The sequence below is a fragment of the Syngnathus leptorhynchus genome, chromosome 6 (genome assembly GCF_054491065.1).
Source record: "Syngnathus leptorhynchus isolate UIUO chromosome 6, UIUO_Slep, whole genome shotgun sequence".
Lineage (NCBI taxonomy): Eukaryota > Metazoa > Chordata > Actinopteri > Syngnathiformes > Syngnathidae > Syngnathus > Syngnathus leptorhynchus.
The window spans coordinates 11,037,419-11,058,666 of record NC_141200.1 but is presented as its reverse complement, the minus strand read 5'-3'; the positions used below and the strand labels follow the sequence as shown (position 1 = coordinate 11,058,666).

The window sequence follows — 21,248 nt, the reverse complement described above, 5'->3', positions numbered from 1 at the left end:
ATTGTCCCTAGAATGAAAGGTCATGCTCAGCATGTGCCTGGACTCTATTGCCTCAAGCAATGCCATTTAATGAGATTTTCTCAATTACGTTAGCCACAGGAAAGCAAAGACGTGGCCAGTTCCTTTCACTTCTGTCTGACATTAAAGATGATGCTGGGTTTGTTTTCTGAATGCATCACAGCAGTGAAAAGCGGTTGATCAAATGTCAAGACTGGGCTGATTTCAGACGATTTCGGAAACACTTCGAGCCCATAAATAGAAAAGTATCAGCACAGAGGAACTATATATTATGCCGGTAGCAATGCTCGTGCATTTGCCAGAATGCTGGCTCTGACCCTGGCAGGGTGCAGCGAACGAACCACCTCCCCTCCTTTGAGGATTAGAAACCACAAAGCCATGCTCATTCCATGCTCACATATCCTTGCTCTCAACTGCAGGCTGGAAACCCCCATCGGCCCAAACACACCGGAGGGAGGGATGGCAGGAATACTCTGCCTAAACCTGCCGTTTCATTTCCCAACTCTGTTGCCTGCATCCAAAGGGCTCATTTTCTCACTGAATTGTAGACTCATACCGTAGTTGGAATACCGTATCACAATTTAAATTGTTCTGTGACAGGTTTAGACCGGAGCCTTAGTACATTCAAAGATGTCCCACATCACTTTGGCAGCACATTCTGGGTCCAAAATGTGAGTGTCATATTGCCTGTAGCTGTGTTCACATTTAATTCTCGCTCTGTTCTCAGGTTCGGGCCAAAGCAGAAAATCACACATCGCACATTTGCATGGATCAGTAGATATTCACACTGACATATCTTCAATATTGGGTCAAGGGGTTCCCAGGGAAATCAGTTGGATAAGAAAATACCAAATGAGATATAATAGATATGCTGCAAGTAGACAGTGATTCTCACAAATGTACCAACCAACGACGAAAAGAACCAAGGATGCCTTTTCCCGTGTTTTCTAAATCTTTTACCCTCATTAGTGTTGCGGGTGAACTGCAATTATTGTTGGCCAAATGAGGGGTTCAAGGCTTGACTGGTGTAATTTTGTGATGTTTCTATGTATTCAATTAATGACTTTCTTGCTGTGTCCATATACTTTTACCTGGTTGTATATTGTTTATCTTGTTTGTCTGTGTCTGGACCTCGCTCATGTCTGAAAATAAAGCTGAGTAAAAACAAAAGAGCAAAACATTTGCTGTTGACAAATTGTGTTGTAAGAAAGGGCTTAATAAGTGAAAATCAACCTCGTGGCATTTTTCTGGCTACGGGCCCAGAAGCAGTGGGAACTGAGCTAGTTAGTCATGATGATCAAAGGTTCTGCTCTCTGGCACTCACTTGGTTTGACTCATTCAACTGGCCTCCTTCGCCCCCACCGATTACAGCTCAAAGCAGCAGAGCGAGAGTTATAACCATGTGGTGCTACTTACTGTTTACTATCCCAGAACTTTTCAGATCTTACTGGTTCTGACAAAGCTGTGCTGACTCTTAAACCTTGTGAGTACAACTTCCTCCTGCCAAAGTCAGTCGCCTTCTCCAAACAGTCTTTTTCTCCTCATACTATTCTGGTCTGTGCTTCCGTTTCTTAAACTCTTTCTAACCCCGCCATAATCGGGTTTCCCGTACCCTTGACGAAACTCCCGATTCCATAAAGTTGTCATTTCTTCCACTACCTTCACACACACAGACAAACACACCCAATGCACATGAGCGCTGCGTTTTGATTTGGAGATTGTTATTCTTCTATTTTAAGTCAATTCAAGTGTTTTCTCTTGGTTCTTCTGTAACAACTCTCACTTCATTCATGACTGTTAATCACTTTCCCAAGCTACTGTATACGCAATCCCATTGCCCTGTACTATCATCTCATAGACACACACGACAGCTTTTGTACTTTCAAGGTTACTCCAATGTTAGAGTGGCACCCTTGTGGGTCTTTTTATCATTTATTTATCACAGCCTGGAGCACTGAGCAGTTGAATGAAAAATGCACAACCAAGCCAGGCTAATGGCAAGCAAGCAGGCAGGCGGGCAGCAAATGATTGGCCCATAAAAGGCACCTCCTTCTTCTAGATGGTGCACTAAACAAGTCAGCCTCCAGGTGTTAGCAGCAAGCCAAGCCACAAAGGATGTCTTAAAATGAATCAACCTGGCTGTTGGCATTTCTTGACCCCACCAGCCATCCACACAACCTATTCCAATGTGATTTTTCCTCCTATTAATTTTTAGAGTTGCTTATTGCACTTGGTCGCCTGTGTCCGATTATTTGCACGATTGAACGATTTTAAATGACTGTGGTAATTTCTTGGTTATCATTGAGAACTGCTGAGAACTCTGTTCTCTTGTGCGATAAAATTTCTTCAGTGGTGGGCATCATCTTTCGTCCCTGAATTTCCGTCAGAATTTCAGCCTCACTGATGTGACCTAGAAATGATGTTTTCAGTGCAGATTGGCCTTCATCAAAGACAGACAGACTTGGCCTTCGTGCGTCAGGAACGGCCGAACGATGCTCACCTCTGCATTTCATATTGTATAATTACCGGTGGCAAACTTAAGATGAGGCACTCACTCAAGTGATTCAGTTCACTCGATTCAACCAAATCACCTTGAGTCTACTACTTTTCCGGGGAGGTAGAGAACTTGAATATTATTACCAAAAGTGACCCACAGGACTAATAAGATTATGTATGGCTAATACAGGCCTAATCATCCAGTAGGTAGTTTGTAATTGTTAGCCTGGGTGATCCAGGAACCAACCAACTCAATGTGGAACGGAGTACTATCTGTCAGTACTTTCTCTGAGTGGGTGATGTAATTTTGATGTTCTTAAAATATGTATTTGATGCATTCATTTTTTTATAGCGTCATTCTGTTTTACTTGTACACTTTTACCTGTCTTTTCAATTAATCTCATCGCAAGACTGTAGACTGTTTACTATAATCTAATTTCTTCCAACCTGTACATCATTTTGTCCAGATACATTAAGATAGTAATTGTTGAGGATCTAAGCATCTCTCACTCAAATTGTTTTTGGCCCGAGCCTCTGAAATCCCAAATCAATATCAGTTCTTTACTTGTGTGACACACGGGCAAACCCACACACAATGCGCAGTGTTTGCCTGCCCCTCTAATTCTATTGGTGATGTCTTTCTGGTTTCATCAGTTTTGACAGTGACTGTAGATGTTGATCGCTAATCTGGGTTTACGTGTGTATTTGCATTCTGAGTGGAAAGCATTTCTTTAGTGTGCTCAGCTCAGCATATTTCTAGCTAAAGTCAATATTTTATTAGATGGGCGAAGACAAACCTTTGCATTTTGCCATATTTCTCATGACCCATTTGTCAAATCTGATTGTTAGCTCAATGGTAGGGTGTTAACTACACAGGTTTCACTAAACAAGTGTTCAACCAGAGTCCTTTCGATGGTAACTTTACGTGAGCTCAAATGTAATTTGAGGTATGTGGAACCTTTGACCAAATGTCACTATTTGATGGATGGGAAGTAAGACTGCACTGTCTCCTTCCTGTGTCATGAATGTAAAGAGTCTCGCTCCAGGGAGTGAAACTTCCATTTCCAGGCCTCTTGGGGCCTTGGCATTTCACAGTTAGCCCATGCAGTACAATCTGACGTGACAAGGACATGACACCTTGAAGCTCTCATGACTTGCATGACTGCCACCCCTGCCTCATTTTATCCTCTCATTAGATAAAGCAAAGAACTTGAATTGCAATTGAGGAAAAAATCCACTGTCATTTTAGCAATGAAGACATAAAAGAAAAATATCAGACCCGTCAAAATGTACTGAACTACATGAGGCCCTTTGGACATACTCCTGCAGATAACCAGCCCTGCACATCAGATGGACTGCTGCATATTTTAAAGACCTCACCTGCTGTAACTGTCCCCCAGAGTCTATCTGCCTCGCAGGTTAACCTGCAGAATCAAGCATGAGTTTTTTTTGGGGGGGAGGGTCGATGACGTGGCCATCCTAGGGAGTTTGGGACTGCTTGAGTTTGGCTTGATAGAATAGCATTAAAGGAATAAAGTCAGCTGGCAAAGTCTGATATTGGGTCCATGCCTCCAGGTGAGCACGCTATCAAATGGAGCTGTTTGTTTGAAGCCAGGCTGCCTGGCTGCACGCAGCTGTGGTTCAGTGATAAAAGTTGAGGTCTCTTGTGTTTCCGTTATGTACTCTGTTTCACCATTGGCCGTCCCACTTCAACTGGCAAAGGGGCACTCAACACCCACCCCATCAACTATGACATCTACTTAGATCCATTCCCCCAGATAATAAAATCAAAAAATAATTGATAAAGACAGTGTAGTGCTGACTGGGCTGGCTTTCGCCAGATTGGATTAAGTGGCTACCTAGTTAGAGATTTTGTTACCTTCGCTAAACATAACGTGTTGGTTACATACATCGTTTTCCAAATGTTCCGCATGCTTTTTTTTTTAGTTACTTATTTGAGTCCCTCAAAGTTACCTAAATATAATACAGTGAAGCCTCGGTTTTCAAACGTCCCGGTTCTCAAACAAATCGGTATTCGAACAAAAATTCGAGATTTTTTGGCGATCGGATGTTGGACGAAATTCGGTTGTCGAACCTCACAAGATAGAGGACCCGCATGCCAACTGACTCCGTTCGTTGTTACATTCTCTTACTCTGAGGATTGCATCAACTCTAATCATGCCTTCAAAGGAAGCAAGTGGGAGCAGTAAAGCCATCCTAAAACACAAAGACGCTCCTAAAGCAATGCGACAGTGAGCGCTCGGCAGGCTGCAGTTGCGCGATAGGACCGAATTAAACTTCCTGCGCACTGAGGTCGACTTAAATATTGGTAAGTACTTCAGACGTTTGAAAGTATTTTCTAAATTTCAGCGACGGCTCTGTCACAATAATGCGAGCGCGGTGCAGTTGCACGGTCGGTGATGCGCTACAGTTGCGCGTTCGGTGATGCGCTGCAGTTGCGCGATTGGACAAAATTAAACTTCCTTCGCACTGATGTCCACTTAAATTTTGGAAAGTACATCAGGACTTTAAAAATATTTTCTAAATTTCAGCGACGGCTCTGTCAAAATAATGCAAGCGCGGTGCAGTTGCACGGTCGGTGACGCGCTACAGTTGCGCGTTCGGCGATGCGCTGCAGTTGCGCGATCGGACAAAATTAAACTTCCTGCGCACTGATGTCCACTTAAATTTTAGAAAGTACATCAGGACTTTGTAAATGTTTTCTAAATTTCAGCGACGGCTATGTCACAATAATGCAAGCCCGGTGCAGTTGCGCGGTCCGTGACGGGTTACATTCGCGCTTCGTCGGTGCGCTGCAGTTGTGCGATCGGACAAAATTAAACTTCCTGCGCACTGAAGCCCACTTAAATTTTGGAAAGTACATCAGGACTTTAAAAATATTTTCTAAATTTCAGCGACGGCTCTGTCACAATAATGCGACAAGCGTGGTGCAGTTGCACGGTCGGTGACGCGCTACGGTTGCGCGTTCGATGGTGCGCTGCAGTTGCGCGATCGGACAGAAATGCGCAAATGAAAAAATGCTTAAAAAAGGCGGCTTTTTTCTTGGAACGGGTTATTTTTTCCCATTATTTGTAATGGAAAAACATGATCCGGAATTTGAACAATTCACTTCTCGAACAGCCTTCTGGAACGGATTGTGTTCGAAAACCGAGGCTCCACTGTATATGTAAAACTGGTCCTCCCCAAGCTTGTTACTCAGTCTCACTGAGATTAGACATTATTATTATAAATTGAATGTCATGTTTTTTTCATACTCAAGGGAACAATATGTTCTCGCCACTGAATGCAAAGCTTTACTTTTGGTGAAAAAAATATTTGCAAAATGCAATTTTGGGGAGGCTGGCGATCGCCCCCGGCCGAACCGCAGTTTTGGCACCACTATCCCAGAAGGCCGACCCATGCAGCCGGCTTGCTGTCTCCGCCTCTCAACAACAACACAGAAGCGACCTCAGCCTGCCAGCCTCTACCCCGAACCCCCGTCCACGTTCAGCCTGCCCCCACCTCGCCCCCGACCGAACGCCATTACTTCAAGTCAACGCGAATATGTCCCCGAAATGCCCAAAATGTTCTCTTTAACTCGGACGGTGGTGAAGTAGTTCCACTTCCAAAGTCTAACAGGCAGGAGTTAGCGTCGCCGGGGAAGTTTTTCCACCCCGGTTTTTGTTCAGAAAGCTCAGCTCTGAGGGGAAAGGAGCACGCGTATGATGTGGATCTGGTACATTCTACTCGGCTCGAGAACAGTTGGTAAGTTTTTGAAATCTAAAACGTAAACAAATGGTGTGAGATGCGTGAGAGAGAGGGCGGGGGGGCGGTGGTTGAAGAGGAGGGAGCGACGTGGTGGTGTATTATCTCTCCAGCCACAAACTGGAAAACTTTTTATTCCCATTGAGAATCAGAATGCGCGTTAGTGAATTGTCGAATATGAGTTTGTCATTCCTGCATTTGCAGTATGCGTGACGAGTGACAAGCGTGTTGCTAGAGCCACATTCCATTCTTTCCATCCTTGTGTGCAATTTAATTTAATTTAATCCTACGAGGGGAGCTCGCTGAGCAGGGAACCCAGTGACAAACTGTTCCCCGGGCGGGCCATGGCAGCCGGGCCCCTTGCAGGCTTGCACAGCTCATGCAGGCTTAACCACAATTCATAACGGGACCATTGGCGCTCGACTGTATTTGTGCACTTCCTCTAATGGCAAAAGTTGTCCTTATGTTGCAGAACGCAGTTAAGGGTAAACAAAGGACCGATTGAACTGTTTTTGTACATACATACATATATTTACTAAAGTATTTTCGGTACTTGGTGCAACAAAAGTGTTTACTGAGAAGGAAGAAAATGTATAAAATACGTAAAATTTTCTAGTTAAATTGGGCTTGCATTGCTGTATATCTAATCTGTCATTTGTATTGGCAGATAGATATCTGATGTCTGTTCGATTTTTATCCACATTTGTAAGAGTCCTAATCCAGTCTGAGGATATCCAATGGCACTTTTTTTCTCCCCTTTATGCTGCCACGATGCATATTCAGATTGTGCCTCTTGAGAGCAAAACATTGGAATTGTGTCACTTGAGCCATGCAGTTAAATCCAACCATAGTGACGGCATCCCTTTTGTGCTATAAATGTTGCTATTGTCTTTTACACAGTCTAACATTCACTGATGCTGGCTGAACCAAGCCACCAGTACAAATGTCATTAATAAATGTAATAAAGTCAACACAGTCTTGCATTTTTAATTGTCGCATTTTGAGTTTTCATCCACTTGCTGTGCACATTAGATCACCCTCATTCACTGGCGCAATGTGTACTCTGAACATGTGCATTTTGGCCACTGAGTCTGTATGCTTCATAATTTCCTCCCACAAATAGCCATGTAAATATAATTATGAATTTAATTGAGTATTATTTTAAATCAGGGCCATTGCCGGTTCTGGCAGACCTATCACAGCTTAGCTCATAGTGCCCCTCACCCAAAAACACTTTGGACCCTGTTTTAATGTTACTTTGGCTGGGGAAACTACGAGGCTGTCAATATGGAAATAAACAGTAGGAAATAAATAATTGAAAATGATAAATGTGTGTAACTGTGTAACTGGCTTGTTTTGATGCTTCCTCCCATTGCTTTAAATGAGGGTAAACTTCCCATTACTCCATTTGTCAGTCAGCAATTAGTTTTCTGATTTAATGATTGATCAACCTCTAATGTAACATACAGTATATATAATACGACTTGATGCTTAGCTTTTTAAATATCCAGTAGATGTTTTTTTACAATGTTGTGTACTCTATTATTTGGCCATACGTGGTTCTATATACTGGTACGTATATGATTTTGATTTGTCACCCGACCTTCGCTACGTAAAGTGACTAAAATCTCCAGTAAAAGCAAACTGATTTAGAGTAGGTTGGGGCAGGTATAGAGCCCTCAATGCACGTTGTGCTACAACTAATGATGCATTGAAGTTACACAAGAATGTCAAAATTTGTACGTGATTCTCCTTTCTTACTGAAATCGCACGTCCAACTCGGCAAGGCAGACAAATCCTTCAAGCTCAACATAGTATGAATCTGTATCAGAATTATGTATTACAATCGGCAGCATAAAACCTTGATCTGAACCTCACCTACTAATAATGATGATTATTTTTTATTAATAGTGTTATAGCTTGAGAGTTGCACAGCTCCAAACATTCATGAAATCAGTGTAGTTCTGTTTAATCATGATAAACATATTTTACATAATTCATTATAAGCAATTTTTAACAATTAATGTGGCGTACCACTCACCTTGCTTCCTCGTGCTACTGTAAATATCTGCAGTGAAACAGTTTTTATTTGAAAATACACTTGGCCTGTTCTGCTGTTCTGCTCACTTTTGAAAGAGATCAGATGAGACAAGATGAATTGTCTGACAAAATACCAATTTGGTTTGTGGTTTCTTGATTTATTATCTGAAAGATACAAATTAGGGTCAGGGCACAAAGGACTTGTATTCTCTTCACTAACTTGATGTTTCCTTCAAGACAGTTTGCAAGCCATTGTGAGACCTCCGACATACACAATCACTCAATTCTCTGTAACATCAGACATCCTTTGCATGGGACATAGATGAGCAAAAGATTGGAGTTCCATACGGTGTAGGACGGAGGACTTCACCAGATTATTCATTTCTGATGCTATTTGCTTCGTTAATGATTTTTTTTTTTTTAAATGATGTGTTTGTGTGTGCGTGTATTAACTTGGGCGTTTACTGTATTTTTTATTGTCTACTAGAATGTCTCCCAGCCCACCATTCCATATTTACTGAATTTGGTAAACTCTTTCACGTACGGTTTGAGTGTATGACAGTGGATGCATCGCCCCAATATCGGTCTAAAATAAACTGTCTGCAGCTTAAGTGCCTTCCATGGCATCCGTGATACAGCAACAAAATAGCAAATGACTGCTGCTGATAGGGACAGCAGGCTGTCCAGCTGTCACTCCGCCTGGGCAGCAAAAACAACACCGGGAGGGGACAAATACAGTGTCCTTCTTCTCTCTTTGAGTGCATGTTTAATGAAGATAAAGGGCAGAAACCAAAGCATTTAAGCTGAGCAAACTAGAGCTAATGTGCTGTAGTAAGAATAAAAGCAGCTCCACCTCATTAACACCAATGTCACAGCATTTTTCTACACTCTACTAGTCTTTACAAAGTTAAAAAGATGGTTTGGTTTGGCTTTTTTGTGCTAATGCTCTGAAAATGAGCACGAGCTGCTTGCTTTGGGAGTTGGTGCATTTACAGAGGTACTGTATCATGTATGTATCTTAGCAGAAGCATATTTTATAAGCAAAAAAAGGTTATCCGTTAGACGCGATTTATCAAACAAACAAAAGTCTGTTTTATCTTTTCTGTTTTATCTTTCCATATTTGCTTCTGTTTTTAACTGCTCAAAGCATGCATCCATCGTCTTGCTTATTGCGAGTTTTTGTGGCTTCATAGTAGATATGTCTACACTTCAGTTTAATGTCCAGATAAAATGTTTGTAATTATTAAAGTGGACAAGAATACAGCTGCAAACAGGATGTAAGCGAGATTTGCCAATGATGTAGGGAAATGATGTAGAGACTATAGTTGGCCTCAGTAGGGTATGGTTACAACATGAACATTTCATCTAGAAAACACAAACCTTGTGTGCAGGTTTGGTCATCAACATTTCTGGGTGTATGAATGGGGGAATATAAGGAGGAACACCAGTGTTGATAAAAGCAGTAAAGTATTTAAAGTCCACTCCATTTGCCGTGCAGCATTCCTACGCTGTGAAATAAATAGAAGACTGACATACTGACCCTCCCCAAAAATCTGCAAAACAGTGAGGCTGCGATGGGCGACAGCGAGCGCTTCTCTGATTGAAGGCATCTTCCTTCCCCGTAAAAGCGTGCCAGGAACTTAAAAGCGTTTCCCACATGTCAGTAGACAGGTCGCTTTGTGCGTCTGTATACTTGCTTTTAAGACAGAATTGGCAAGCTGTCTTTCTTTTTTTTTTTTTTTTTTTTTTAAAATACCGTTTGAAAAAAATAGATAGTATCAAGCCAGTTTTGATGCCAAAATATCACAATACTACACTGGTACCGGTATACCTTGCAACACTATGATGTTCCGTGTTATACTGTGATGTATAAAATTAAGGGATAATGGCAACCTCACCACAAGTTTTCCTGCCTTTATACCCATGACAGCTACAGCTACATTGTTAGTTTCTGATGTCATCGCTTTAGTGGGACATGGTGGCCATCTACCAACCATTTAGAATGCATTCCATCGAGACCATTCCTAGTAGCATGACATGTCAATAAAAAACAAACAAGCAAACAAACAAAAAACATGTTTAACCATTCAGTGTCATGTTTTCTGAGCCCACTGCAAACATGTCACATTATGAGATGGTTAAAAGGTGACCAAATTACATCTTATGTGTGACTGCAAGCCTTTTGGGGATTGTCCATTGGCAGATTCTTTGGAGTGCAGAGAGCAGCAGCTTCAAATTCCTGATTGCTTACGAATGCGTACGTAGCTTTTTAACAGCTGCTCTGTAATACAATGTATCTGCTTCACTGAAGTGTTGCTTAATTTAGTATACCTTAATGCTTTCGGCGTCACAAACTATGAACAAATTATCTTAAAATACTCAATTTCCCCCTGAGATCAATAAAGTATCTATCTATCTATCTATCTATCTATCTATCTATCTATCTATCTATCTATCTATCTATCTATCTATCTATCTATCTATCTATCTATCTATCTATCTATCTATCTATCTATCTATCTATCTATCTATCTATCTATCTATCTATCTATCTATCTATCTATCTATCTATCTATCTATCTATCTATCTATCTATCTATCCATCCATCCATCCATCCATCCATCCATCCATCCATCCCTCCCTCCCTCCCTCCCTCCCTCCCTCCCTCCCTCCCTCCCTCCCTCCCTCCCTCCCTCTCTCTCTCTCTCTCTCTCTCTCTCTCTATCTATCTATCTATCTATTGTATTGTCATAAAATCACATCTCATTGTTATTCTAACCCTGCTTAATAATAATGCACAATGATATTGTATTGGGGGGCTGTATTTATTGTTGGTGACAAATTGGTTGCTAAACATATTATGATATTCAAATGCACTCATAGTCTAGCAGAAAACCTTTCAGTAAATATAATATACAAATATATAATCTAATTTGTAAATTTGCAACCAGAATGCTATCTACAGAGCCTGTGATTGGGTCAAAATCAGTCAAGCAGTTACACATCATATTTCAACATCATGGGTTTCTCATCTGTACCGTGTCCGCTTTGGGTCAGGAGCTCGTCTGCCCGGAAGGAAGAGCATAGCTACTGATTACGACGGATTCTTCCTTGACTGACCTCTGCAGCCAGTCAGATATTCTTCACTGCGCCTGCTCATACTCAAACATTGATGTATTAAAATGAGAAATACTAGACATGCGTGAGTAAAACAGTTTTCATAATTATGCATATTTAAAACTTGAGTTTGGAATAACCTTCACACAGGGTCAAAAGCAGATGGTATGCTTTAACTGTGCATATGAAAACCCACGGTGCATTGCGCAACAATGCACTGTCATTACCTCTCAAATTTGTTGCATTTTTAAAAAAAATAGTGCCATCGAACAGAATCCTTGTATGTATCTCCAAAATCATCACTTTTCAGCAGACACCAAAAATGGCATGTTTGTTCAACCATTACTTTGAAATACTTCTTTATTTATAATGTGCTTTCGTCGTAACAAAGCGTTTTCCAAAACCATAAAATAACACTACAAAAAATCGTATCCGAATAAGTATTTTTTTTCTTTTGACTTATATAGTGGTATATAATTGAATATATATAATTGAATTGCAGTAGCAACACCAATATTATCAAAATAGTGTTGCTGTTAGGTACAGAATCTTTGAAAGTAAACACACGTCACATCCATACCTACTTGTTTTTATTTTAAAATATTTTTGTTAAATTCATTCATTCATTCATCATCAGAACTGTTTATTACCAAGATTTACGGGCATGCTGGAGCCTATCCCAGTAGACTTTGCACGGTAGACATGAAATATTATTTTAAAATTACGTATATTTAAAAGGAAAACCGGTTTTGCTCGGCACTTCTTGTTTCAGACAAATTTATTTACAACCAGACTCATTGCCAGTCTTTACTCCAAATAAAACTGCAGGATATGAGTTTCTCCAGGCGAATAATCAGCATGCATGGTCAGATTTTCTGGCGCGGTGCTGAACAAAAATATTGAAATAAGGGTTAGGATTTGAACCTCAAACAACTTAAACATGACGATGGAACTACCCCTGCAAGACATGCTCCATGACGTCAATAGACACATAAACAGAAATCACGTTTTTTTGTTTACCTGCTCTTTGGACTTTGTTTTCGTGACAAGAAAACCACTGTCAACAGTTTTCATTTTGTGAAGACAAATTAACTTTAACCTCGCGTCTCAGCCAGAGACTCTCGTAGGATTCAGGTAGAAATATAATTTTCTGTGACCCCCGTAGCTCTAACTGTCATTACCAAAAGAACAAATTTACCACCTATGACTCTCATGACATTTCTCAGCCTATTAATGTCTTTGCTTGTCACGTCGGTTCTGTGTCTGAGTTGGCCTTTTACAGATGGCACATAGATTTTAGTCTTAGGGCAATGACCTTTAGTTACATCATCTCTCAGAGAACTCTGTTTAAACACTGTCTAGTGGTAGCTGTCTTTTAAACCAGGCCTTTCATTTAGTTGCTTTAGTACTGACAATTGAATGCCTGACTGAATTATATGTAAATAAAATAAAAACTATAGGCATGGTCTCTCTATTGCAAATCCTTTTTTTACTGAATGCTTCTCTCTCTTAGTTGATCCTTCTTACCCCATTGCTTGCTTGCTTGGCTCTCGAGTTTAGTAGATGTAGTTAATGTCTTGAGATTTTGAACCTCCGTAGTGAGTCTGTGACCTAGCTATGCAATTGGGAGTCAATTAATTGCTAGTTTGTAGCCCAGAAGACAGACAAAGGCGGCCTATTTCGTCTTCTTTAATGCATCGCTTTTTGTGCCAAAGATTATTCTTCTTTTTTTCTTTTTAACAAATATTCATCTTATAGTTCATTCTGGATTTAAAATGCTCAAAAGAAATAAAGGGGGACTTTAATTCAGTTCAAATAGTTTCACATCTCAATAATTTAAATAATAAAGCGGCTTTTTGATTATGTAGCATCGCTGGATGAGAACAAAATAATGTAATGATAAGAATGAATGATTATTTTTTTTACCCAATAAGGAATGGATTCATAATCAAAGGGGAATTAATAGATCGCCGTGTGATTTAACAGGGTGATCTAGCCTTTATGCGTTTTCAATAGTGCTTACTTATCCTGTCGCAGGATCATGGCGCCTACTCCACCTGTCTTCGGGGGAAAGTTGGGCTTGCCAGTCAGGCACATTTAGAGACAAACAACCATTTACACTCACCGAGCGGTGACTGAACTCAGGCTTCCTGCACACGTCAGGTGAGTGAACTGGTACGTCATCAATGACTTGCTGATCTAATGTATGGGAAGGGCAGTTGTGTGTATGGCCTTTATGTTCTTCTATGCACTACCTACATCGCTTTAGCATGTCAGATGGTCTCCTGGGACAAGATCAAGGGATCAGTCAGCTCCTAGACTATTTGTGGTGCAACATGGTGGCAGTGAATACAATGATGTCAGTTATCCCAGAGGTGCTATATTAGATTCCAGTTTCATCAAAAGCCTTCATTATCCAGGAGATGCTGACACACACTTGTCACATGAGGCAGTGTCTTGAACCAGAACCAACTCACGGCACCCGCAGACGTGTTGCAATTGATTTGTGATTATTGAGTTCTAAAAATATCTGTTCATATGATTCTTCAAAAAATACCTGTTGCTGCTCTGTGCAGGAATGCAGGGGGGGGGGGTGGCTTTGGATTCAACCACCGGGTCTGAGGATCCTAATTGCAGTTAATATACAGTAGTTCTGGCTAGCAATTGGAAGTTTGGCCCTCACGTAACCATCACAGATCTTCCGCAAAATAGCTAACGTAGCATGTTGCAGTGAAAAGAACATTCTCAACAGCACTCTAGTTTCTCTTATTTTCCATATGTTTGTTGGGAAACTGCTCTCATCTATCCAGAGAGAAATAAACCTTTATAGCCACAGAGCATATGGTTGTTCCAATTAGTAAGAGCTTCACCACTCGGATGAGAACCCCATGTAGTGTGTGCAATAGCCAAGGAATCAGCCAGAAAGGACAGAGGAAAAATGTGTGCCCCCACCAATTGCAAAACAATTTATAAAGTCTAAAAGGGGATGTTTTTCAAATAGTCTTTTCTTTCCATCCCTTGCCCGTGTCATTAGCACAATGGGTGAGACTGATTCACATTGTTATTGGTTTGAACCGGGCTGGTGATGTATTTATCGTTGTTATTGACCTAGAATTTCATGGTTATACTATTTTCTGTTCCCGCTGTCCTGTGTCAGTGATATTGTTGCTCAAATAACTGAAAAAACACAACATTTCAGGGAGGATGCATGTTTTGGGATTGTAGGCATTGCTTGCTGACTAACTGCACATTGTAGTGGTGGACATTGGCAAAGTTATTATCAATTTTCTTTTTTTCTTTTTTTTACTTCAATTTAACCCTACAAAATATCACCACTTGGAGTACTACACTGAAAATGCATACACTGAGCAAAACCCCAACCCTGTACGATATAATCATGATCATGGGCTTATAATGTTCTCGTCGCCTTGGTAATAAACAAGCCGCAAATTTGCCAGTAGTCATAATTGCTCTCTGCAGGGCCAATGTTATGTTTGAAAGGTACATTAACTATTAATGAATCACACTGATTTGCGGAACGTTAATTTTACCTTGTTTGGGGAACTCCGTGACACACTGGGTGTCTTCGGTGGAGAGCAAGGCCCATGTTACAATAATTAAACGCCACAATAATGCCTTGTTTTTAATCTGAAATGCTCCCACACTTTTCCCCCACAGTTAACCGAATAGCATCACTTCCACCTTCGACTTTCTGTCCTATTTTGGTTGTGGTGTAATCATGTTGTGCTCACTCATAAGTTTGCTTTTCTATGTGTGTATATGAGCCTCCAAATTTGAATTTTGGCTCACGAATTACAATGTCAACCCACTTATTTCAAGGCCATTATCGCACAGTTCCCGCCTCATTTTACCAGCATTCAAGTTCATGAATCCTAAAATTATCAAGAACTAATTTTTACAAAAGTAAGATTCTTTCCATTTTTTGCTGCATCTTTTGCTGCACCTTTTTTTGCTCAACCCGGAAACTGCCAAATAAACTCCCTGGCAATTTTGGGCATTGAGCAACAACAAAAACAAAAAAAAAGCATGGGAAAAAGGAACTCCGTGTCTGTTAGAGGCAGCATAATTGCAGGGAAAGAGAATAACCCTTACTGTCTGCTTGCATGCATGGCTTCCTTATTCTAAAACTGTCCCTCATTAAGGCCAGATTTTATCTTTTGCTTTGTGAATTTTCTTTTGTCTATGTGTCTCTGTAGGGTGTCTCTAATTGGTGAAGGCAAACGTTACCTTCGTGCTGACTTTACTGCAGGCATCAGAGAGCTTAAGGAATAAAATGAAGAAACTTTATTCATTCATGCACGCACAAATGCTCGTGCACGCACGCACGCACACGCACACACACACACACACACACACACACACACACACACACACACACACACACACACACACACACACACACACACACACACTCTCAGTGAGACAGTGTATTCTGTATCTTGTTAAGGCTTGGTATTGTTATCTAGCGCTTGGAAGTAAACATCCTCTCTTTCCTCTGCTCTCAAAACTTTAATAAATAATTATACTGACATTTTTTCACTAACTTCACTTACCAAGTTTCTTTTTACCCCCAAATATGTGAAAAGTCCATTAAACGGGGTTGAGAAATAGTACAGTAAATTTCCAACTCATTAAATTTACATTCCAGATCCAGGCAGAGAAAAAGAGTAACAGACTAAATTCATTTTTTTAACATACCTTCCTTCCGCAGACAGGACTGAAGTCAAACAGTATGTCCTCTATTTGTATCATGATTTTTTTTAGTTAGATGTGTTTGATTTTCTGGGTGCTGAATTCACAAAGAATGATTTGAGGCCGCTGATAGCACATCCCATTGCCTTCATTTGCACCCGCTGTTTGCTCTGTCTTAATATCCTATTCACAAAGGATATTGCACTAATGATATACCAGCGCAAATACGTCCACAAAGTTTGGCAGCGGAGTCCAGTTTGCCCCTGATTTTTCCCCTGGTTGTATTAAGCTACATATGGCAAAGTATAAACGCTGGCTTTGCGCAAAGAACACCAAGGCAGACAATAACATTTAGAAAAAGAAAAACAATCTAAGAACGCTGGCTTGTGCTTAAACAAGGAGTTAAGAACGGAACTGTTAGATGAACAATCCTCACCAAAATTCAGACGCACATTTTAATTCCCTCATAAATCCCCCAAAATATGAAAACGATCACCAAAAAAGACAATTAGGAGTCATCAATCAGCCTATCATGCATCTTTTTGAAATGTCGGTTAGGGTACCCAGCTGAAATTCACGTAGGCACAGGGAGAACATGCAAAATCACAGGAAGGCCGGAGATGGAATTGAACCCTGTGGTTTTCTCATTTGGATTCATTCAAATCAGGCTACAAGGCTTTATGTAAACCTGGCTATTGTGAAGTGTTCAGGTCAAGGCTCACCCACTTGTTTTAGGGTTTATTTTCAGGTGATCTTGATGTAAGAAAAGGCTTACTCTTGCACATTTTTGCAATTAGAGTTAGTTATGCCAATAGGTCACTAATGGCTTCAAAGCCCAAATCTCTTGGCAGCGGTCATAGCTCCTGAGTCATTTAAGTGCATTGAAGCTGGCCAGCCCTACACCCATTTTCAGCAGAGCAGCATAATACTATCCCCTGGTCGACACTCATTATTACTTGCACCGTGGTGTCAGACCTCAGCTAAAAGGCCATGTTTCACATTTATGCCTATTAAGCACAGTAAAATGTCCCAGACAATGCCCCAGCGTATAAATATGTGCCTTGTTGTTTGTTAAAATTCCACTTTTTCATATAATAAATAGTATTAACAGTATTTAGCCTTGACTATGGGGTTGAATATGACAGAAATACAAATTAAATCCACCTTGCAGATAATCTTCATTCTGGAATGGTTGTCAGTCTCAGTTTTCTTGTGTCTGCTCTTTTGTTTTCAGAGAGCCAGCTGCTTCCAGGGAATAACTTCACCACAGAGTGCAACATCCCTGGAAATTTCATGTGTGGAGATGGGAAGTGTGTCCCAGGAGGGTGGCAATGTGATGGATTGCCCGATTGCTTCGACAGGAGTGACGAGAGAGGCTGCCGTAAGACCACTTTGTTTGATTGATCATGGTCTTGTCAATCCTGGCCCTCAAGAAAGAAATTCTTGCTGACGTTTTTCAATATACCAAATTTAGACCACAGAATGGTGAATTAGTAACAATAGATGGGAATAGGGCTAAATATGAGTGAGCGTCTCCTGTGTGTCAGATCCTGGTAATCTGCTCAGGGCGTAGCTCATCTCTTAACTGAAATCCCCCGGGTAGGCTCCGGAACCCTCCAACCCTGCACGTGCCGGCAATATTGTGTATGGATCCCGCCACATGCTCCCATCGGCTATAGCCTCCTAAAGCCCACTACATTGATGATGAATAGTGACTTGTGATCAGGCTTACCAGCCTGAAAAAATGGACCTTATACGCATATATTGTTCTGCTTCACAATTACACAGGATGCGGTTCAGAAGAAATAAGAGTGTGAAACATGAAATCTCAGAAACAGAAAATATAGACGAGACATCATTACATTACACTCACTTCTCAGTTTGGATTTGGCTTATCACTATCTACCATTTTTCAAATTGATTGTTCTGTTGATTACCCGTTCAATTCATTAATAAATGGATAAAAGAACCACATCAATAATAATAATTCAACACTATACACAAAAGTCCCGTGTGTCTCCATCCGTAAGGTTTTGCAACACCACTTAAATGTGTACTTTTTTTATATTTATACCAGCATTTACAATGACACAAACATTCATTGAAATCCATGGATTGATGTTTGTCAATTTGATTTTTTAGCTAAATGTGTGTATGCAGCTTTAAAAATAAATAGAGGGTCAGTATAGATCAAATATTATTTCTGCTGCATAGCTTCTAAACATTTTGGCCATGTAAATCAAAGGAAATTGGCCCATTTGAATTCCATCCATCCATCCATTTTTCTGAACCGCTTAGTCCCCGCGGGGGTCGCAGGCATGCTGGAGCCTATCCCAGCCCTCATCGGGCACTAGGCGGGGGACACCCTGAACTGGTTGCCAGCCAATCGCAGGGCCCATTTGAATTCCATTATATTTTAAATAAAAGACATGTTAATATGTCTAATATACAGACTCTTCTAACAAAGGTAAAAAAAAAAAAAGAAATCCACCAAGTGTCTAAATAACAGAGGAGTATGAAGTAAAGCTGACTGAGCCTACCGAGCCCCGAGCCAGGATTACGGACTCTCTTTGCCGTTGTCTGGGTAGGGCATAAACTGGCAAGAAAGGAGAAATGAAAAGCATAGGCAACCAGTATCAAAGGACCTGAGTCAAAATGTGAAGAGAACATATCAAAAGAGGGCACAAAGGTCATTGGTTGAGACTGACATAAAAAAAGAGTTGAGGTAACAATTTTCTTTAATGACACCACGTTTGCTAATCAACTACGAGCCGGGGACATTGCAGCCATAGCTCCACACATCTTTCAACCATGTCATGGCTTTACCAGAGAGCAGCTGAAATACTGTCCGTTCCTTTTTTTGTCATTTTGTTCGCCATTGTGTTTGTTTGTTTGTTTGTTTGTTTGTTTGTGTGTGTGTGTGTGTGTGTGTGTGTGTTTATGCCACGTCCGGCCTTCATCATAAGTGGGAGGGATTGTCTTCCGATTGATCAATGCCCAAGAATGAATCAAAGGAGGACATAGTAGGACATGTCACACTATGCAGCGAGTGAGCTTGATTTACTTGTGTGGTGCAACAAATTTAGAAGCATCGTACTTGAATTTTTAAATCAAAATAAAATGGAGGCTTACGGTGTCGTGACACATGGACACATTTTCAAATTCTTCAAGACAGTGATATGTTTACATTTTTTTAAACCTCGAGTCTGAAAATAACCCTGACCTTCTCGCTAACACGGTGAGTCAGATACTTTATTGATTGATTTTCCACCTTTACTAGTGTTGAGCAAAGTCAGAGGGATCTTTGAAATCCTGTTTTGCTCAAACACTGTGCTCCTTTCCTTTGTGTTAGTCTCTTCAGTCCTTCTACAGCATGCCTCTCCCCCGGCTATCAATCATCCCCACCACAACCAAGCAAGCCTACATGCGCCAAACAAGGCATTGTTCTCTCAGAGGAGGTGATGCAAGAAAGACAGGAAGGGCATGGAGGTGCATATTGGGGAAGGGCAAAACACAAAGTACACAAGTACGCTATTGCAGATTCCACCTGACATGAATTCTGAAGTACATGCATGCACAGCAGAGCAGGGCAAAAAAAAAAACGGTGTCAGCTTGAGTGGCTCCCCTACTTGGCCTAGATTTTAATCATTTATTGGTAACTGTGAAAAGGAACACTATGTAAAATATTTCTAAAAATGTTTAATTCTTGGTTCTTTTGATTTTCTTAACAGAATAATCTATGTAATTGGAACTAGTTAGGCACAATGTTGCTAATTCTATTGGTTAAATTGGGACATTATGTGTGCCATTCATTGTAATACGGTGTATGGTTGTAACAGAAAGTCAAAGGGTAAACACGTGTGTGGTTACACAGTGGAACACAGGTTGCTGTTGCTGAGTGGCATAAAGTTAAATTTTATGGTCTGCAAGTTAATCATTAGTCGCAAACAAAATTTATTTCAATTTGAACAATCGTTTTTGAAAGACGAGTGAACAGAATTGAATCATTCCTCTTTGAATTATATCAAAATTATTCATTCATTTGTCTGTAAAATGTCAAGAAACTCTTTGCATCGTACCCTCTCGAACTGAGTGGTAGCATACTGAACTGAATCAAATAACCCACCAAATCAAATCATTACGCTTTAAAATCCATTCATCCTTGAATCGTATTACACCCAATGAATTGATACGTATCAAAACCTTTGTTGAATAAATGCACGCCCTGATGATTCTCTCAATGTGTCAACTCTGTAATTGATTGGTGATCTTCACAGGGTGTAAATCCAAATCTCAAAACCAAAATTTTCTATGAGAGACTCCATAGAAATTGGTAACATGGATAAATGTGTGTGCAAGCTCCACTATAAAACTGTCTCCTCCAGCTGCGCGTTCCACTGTAATCCTGTCACATACTGTGCTTGTGATAGTTTCACCTCAGGAATCAGCTTCACTTCAACTTCTTTCAGGTTCATTTGTGCTGCACCGAACAACAATCTAAGTTGGGAAATTTCCCAACACACCTTGCTCTCTCACAGTAAACAACTTTTTTAGAGCAAGTAAGAAGAACATTTGGCACAGAGCTTTATAGGTTCAAATGATGAGAGACGGTAGAAGAGAAAAAGATGATATAAAATTGCTGGCAGGCTCTGTAAGCATTTTACAGATTGCCAAAAGAATGCTGGATGAAAGTGACATAGAACACCTTCGCGATTAACAAATGAATGGTAAAATTGTGTTTTTCCATGTCTTCAACTGAAACTGCTTATTGATTGTAACAATATTAATCTTATCCTTAGCTCACAGGATGCATTCTCAAATGCATGTATGCGCTTAAGCGCCATCACATTGCTGTCTCTTCCACCCACGATTTTTCCTTCATGAGTTTGCCCTTCATGTGACTTTTCTGTTAATTGGGAACACAAACATTGGGTCGGATAAATCTTGCCAGCAGCAAAAGTGGTAATGAGGATTCAGATGAGACAGGAAGTGAATGAGGGATCTTATAGAAGTCACAGGGGTGTCTCCTAAGAAACCATGCATTTTGGTGAAAACAACATAATGTCTTTTGGGGAAAAGTCAGCAGGAAAATAGAATA

The 21,248-nt window shown here is 40.5% G+C and overlaps 1 protein-coding gene across 1 annotated transcript in view; it reads left to right on the top strand.

Moving 5' to 3' along the window:
• The first annotated feature begins 6,009 nt into the window (after positions 1 to 6,009).
• The window catches only part of ldlrad3 (low density lipoprotein receptor class A domain containing 3), a 40,601-nt gene continuing 25,362 nt past the window's right edge, over positions 6,010 to 21,248 (top strand). The window contains exons 1-2 of the mRNA XM_085915093.1: positions 6,010 to 6,279; positions 17,385 to 17,531. Coding sequence (XP_085771219.1) covers positions 6,237 to 6,279; positions 17,385 to 17,531 — 190 coding nt within the window. The 5' untranslated portion in view covers positions 6,010 to 6,236. The remainder of the gene's footprint in view (positions 6,280 to 17,384; positions 17,532 to 21,248) is intronic.